This window comes from Morone saxatilis, unplaced genomic scaffold, assembly GCF_004916995.1.
Source record: "Morone saxatilis isolate NCDOM2014 unplaced genomic scaffold, NCSU_SB_2.0 Contig4, whole genome shotgun sequence".
Taxonomy (NCBI): Eukaryota; Metazoa; Chordata; class Actinopteri; family Moronidae; genus Morone; species Morone saxatilis.
In genome coordinates this window covers 1074251-1078611 of record NW_023339984.1, presented here as the reverse complement: position 1 = coordinate 1078611, position 4361 = coordinate 1074251, and the positions used below count along the sequence as shown (strand labels likewise).

Genomic DNA, 4361 nt, shown 5'->3' with positions numbered 1-4361 from the left:
CTCCTAGTGCTCCTAATGGTATTACAACAATCCATGGGGCCTAAACGAAAACAACCAATTAGAGCCAAGAAAGATTCATTTATCATTTATGGTTTGTCAAATGCTGATAATTTAGATTTGTGGTTTAAAGATAGTTGATCATTGAGTTTCACTCCCAAAGCATCGGTTTATTTAACAACATGCAACCTAAACTTGAAAATGAAATTGAATTTTTGCAACTTTTGGATTCCAACTTGATTTGAGCTCATTTTACTGAAAATAAAATTGCAATAGCCTTTTCATGATACTTTTCACAACAGTCAACATTTATATGGCTGGCCTTCTTGCAAAAGACCTATGAGAATTTCATAGGAGTTTTTATTTTGGTAGTAATTATGCGTCTTCAAATATAAAAATGAAAATTCTATTAAAATATTTGTATTCTGTCACCCATGACAAGGAGTTGTATGAACTGAAATTCAGTAAAACTAACAAAATTTTGTAAATTAACAAACAATCTTGGTAAAAAACAATTTTAATTGACACTGACTTCATTGGTACATTAAGTATTTTGTATTTTGATGTTTCCTGTTGCAGGCTGGGTTTGGTTGGTTGTCATGAGTAAATCTGATGTGTTTATATGTGTGTGTGTGTGTGTGTGTTTTCCAGCTGACCCGTGTCCTGCTGACCTGCCCAACTACACTGTTGCCATTTGGGTGGGAGTGATATTGCTGGTGCTTATCGTGGTGGTGGTGGTGGTCTACCTGCTGAGCCGCAGGAAGAGGGCTGATGGCTACCAGTCTCTGTGAGGGAGGCTGGGCAGAAGTCAATCAGGGGTCACTCCCATTATAAACAAGGGTCAGTGAGGCTGTGATCTTTCTCAGGAGCTAAAGGGAACTTCAACTAAATGCTAACCTGCAATTTTTCTGTCCTTTTGTCCGTGGTTTACCTAATTTACTGTATTAACAGTTGTTTTAATTAGGGTCCTATGTATGGAGGCTTTAGTGTGACACTAGAGTAATTGTACAACTGAAAAGTGTTTGATCATAATCAATTAATAAATTGATCTATTTAAATGCTATTATAAAATGATTAAACAAATTAGCACAACAATTAGAAGTTGCATTGATAAATCTAGAGTAAAAAAATAAATATATGTTAATTAAATATGGTTTAAGCAAATGGAAAAAAATGTAACATGAACAAATGAACACAAACATGAACGCAATTAATGAAAAAAGAAATTATTAATTCATTATTTATAGAGAGTGAGGAAATTCTAATTTTTGTCGAGTTTAATAATCCATCACTTAAATACTAAATTAATTAATCATTTTATAATCCCCTTTGTTTTATTATTCCTGTGGCATACTCCAATTTAAAACAACATTTTTTATTTTCAACATGCCAATAGCCAGTCATTATATGTGAGAGTTTGACCCCAGAAATGTATTCTCATCAGGGTGGACTGTGAAATACCATCTCTGTGCTGAGACACTAAATATTATGATGCTAATAATGACGGATTATACAAACTGACATCTTCAGAGATAAAACTGACCAAAATATTTCATTAGAATCAGTTGAGGTTATTTTTTCCCATGGACAGACAGTTTTAATACCATGATAATTGTGTCATTTTGACAAGAGGCTAACATTGGCTCCTTTATCAGTCTAACCCCGCATCATACATTACAGAGAGCAGTGGAATCACAACGTAAAATCAAGTGAAGTCAGATTTTAACAACTTTTTCATCTAAATTATATACAGCTTGTCTCAGCAAATACACAATAAATTTCATTTAAAGTTTTCTTCATTGTATTGGGATGATGTGTTTACATGTTTTTTTATTTCTTTGTTTTTTAATGAATCAGATCTTGTGTATTCATTTATACAGGAATTTAAAAAGAAGGGAAGTTATCCAGTTACTAACTTTACAGGTGATTAGAGTGTGTTTGCATTATGAATCAGCAGAAAGGGAAAATTCGCATGATGTTTGTCAGGAATTATTTCTCCCTGGTCAACAATACTTGCACTGATTGCTGTCTTTATCATACTATATGTAGCCAATGCTGTGTTTTGGTAGAAATTTAGGGAGGGGCCGTCTATGTGGGTCAGTAATGATTCTAGTCTGATCCTGATTACATTTGTAATGGAGTCCATCTCTCCTACACCGCCAGGTCTTCTCTAATAAAATGAATAGTCTGACATTTTTGGAAAAACGCTGAGCCACTTTCTAGCTGTTTTCCCTGTTTCCAGTGTTTATGCTAAGTTAAGCCAACTGTCTCCTGGCTTTAGCTGCATTTATAAAATTAAAGTGGTCTCATCTAAAGCAAACAAATTTCCTAAAATGTCAAACTGGTCCTTTAAATATGCTGACAGGCTGACTGTGCCGTGCCTTAAAACTGTAGTCAGTAATTTAAAATAACTTTTTGTCACATTTGCTGAAACTTAAACTACACTAAACACTCATGGCATTTGCAAGATTCTTGCAAATGCCATTAGAAGCACCAGGAGGACTTGCAGAGGACTTGCAAGGTCTGTACGAAAACAACCAATCAGAGCCAAGAAAGATGGTTGACTGTTGAGTCTCATGTCATCAAATATTGATGCTGGGAATGAGACTCAACGATCAATTGTTTTCAAGCCAGCGTATTTCCATCTTTCTCTGCTCTGGTTGCTTTCGTTCAGTCCCGGTAGGCTCTAGCAAAGACCATTAGGAGCACTAGGAAGAGCCAGAGGAACCAGATTTTTTCACAGATTAAATGTCTCATTTACTACAATCAGGATATAGTGAACGCTTCAGAACATATGACAAAAAGTTATTTAGACAGTAGCTGTTCTGGACAAGCCAAACCTCTTAGTGCTCAGTAGCTGTAGAGGTCGGACTTGTTGAATCGATGAAGGATCAGACCCGTTGGTCATGGCTACAGTTCCAGGTTTCGTCCATCAGGTGATGCTGTGAAGTTAAAAATGGACAGAAATGAGGGACCTTACTGTATGTACAGTTATCCACAGTGTGTGTGAGCACTTTTACCTGTTGTTAACTTCTTGTGCCAATAAAGAATGATGTATTTCTAAATGTGTCCGTCTATGTGTGATCCTCTAATCGGAAGGTTGTTGGCTCCGCCTGTCACATGTCGAAGTATCGTTGAGCAAGATACTGAACCCCAAATTGGACTGTGCATCGGTGTGTGAATGTGTATGAATGTGTTAGTTTCTGTTCGATTTGCCATCGCTGAGTGAAGTCAGTCTGTGAAAGGGTGAATGTGGCACGTAAAAAGCGCTTTGAGTGGTCGGAAGACTAGAAAGGCGCTATATAAGGTCCATTTACAATTTGCCATATGTCTATGGTACTCAATCTAAATATTTAATTTCATATGTAATTTGTATTTACATTTACCTTACTTTATACTTGGACTACACTACATTACTGCAGGGAATATAAATGTGTCAGTAACACAGCAGTTTCAGTTCCAATGAGTGTTTGTAGATTAAGATTTAACTTACATATTATTATAATATATGTACAGCATATGCCACAGGTTAAACTCCCCAATACTACGAAGAGTGCAGTATACAGTTCAGTACATGTGTGGCTTTTATTTGTCTAAATGTGTCACTGAGAAAGAAATGATCACATGTGGGTGAAATGGGCACCAGCACAGCAAACACTTGATCACCACAAGTCATGAACTTTGAACCGGACTCAATCAGGAGTTGATGGCCCAAGAGGACATGGCTTCGCCTGTGGGCCAAATCTGGCTCTCCAAAACCAATATTTGTCCTCCTGACGAAAGCTTTGATGTCAGCTTTCCCTTTAATGGCTTACACCCAAACCTTTACACCATTTTTCATACATTTCGAACCAACTGCAAGCATGTGCAGGGGCATATCCATTTAGGCTGCCTGGGCTATCTGCCCGAAAATAGGTGGGACCTTAGTTGGAAACTAACTGATGGCTAAACTAAACTTTTCTAAAATGTTTTAAAAGTTTATAAAAGTGTATAACCAGCCAACACAAAATGTCCTGAATGGTTGACAGTTGATATAAAGTTTTGTACAATTTTGTCCATATAATATTTTCTCCTCACATTTCTGAATGTGCATTATTTATTTTGTATATAGCCTGCTTTTGGGGGTAGATTTTTTTTTTGAGGATTTGAAAGAAAAAAGTCTGGAAGTTGAACAGTATGTTAGAATTGTGTGGCTACTCTTTTGTCTTGAGATTGGTAGGACTATTTATCTTTCAATAAAATAATTTTTTGGGGGGGTTTTATTGCCTTTAATCAATAGTGACTGGAAGGAGTTGGAACTGGAGTTAAAAAGCACCGAGATCTTAACAGTGGATGGTAACAACGTGGCTTCAGACTGGATAAAC

At 36.4% G+C, this 4361-nt stretch overlaps 1 protein-coding gene across 1 annotated transcript in view; it reads left to right on the top strand.

Annotated features, from left to right (window-relative positions):
• Positions 1 to 3062, top strand: part of si:ch211-212k18.7 (macrosialin) — a 12373-nt gene extending 9311 nt beyond the window's left edge. The window contains 1 exon segment of the mRNA XM_035675173.1: positions 649 to 3062. Within this exon segment, the coding sequence (XP_035531066.1) occupies positions 649 to 788 (140 nt within the window). The 3' untranslated portion in view covers positions 789 to 3062.
• The last annotated feature ends 1299 nt before the right edge of the window (positions 3063 to 4361 follow it).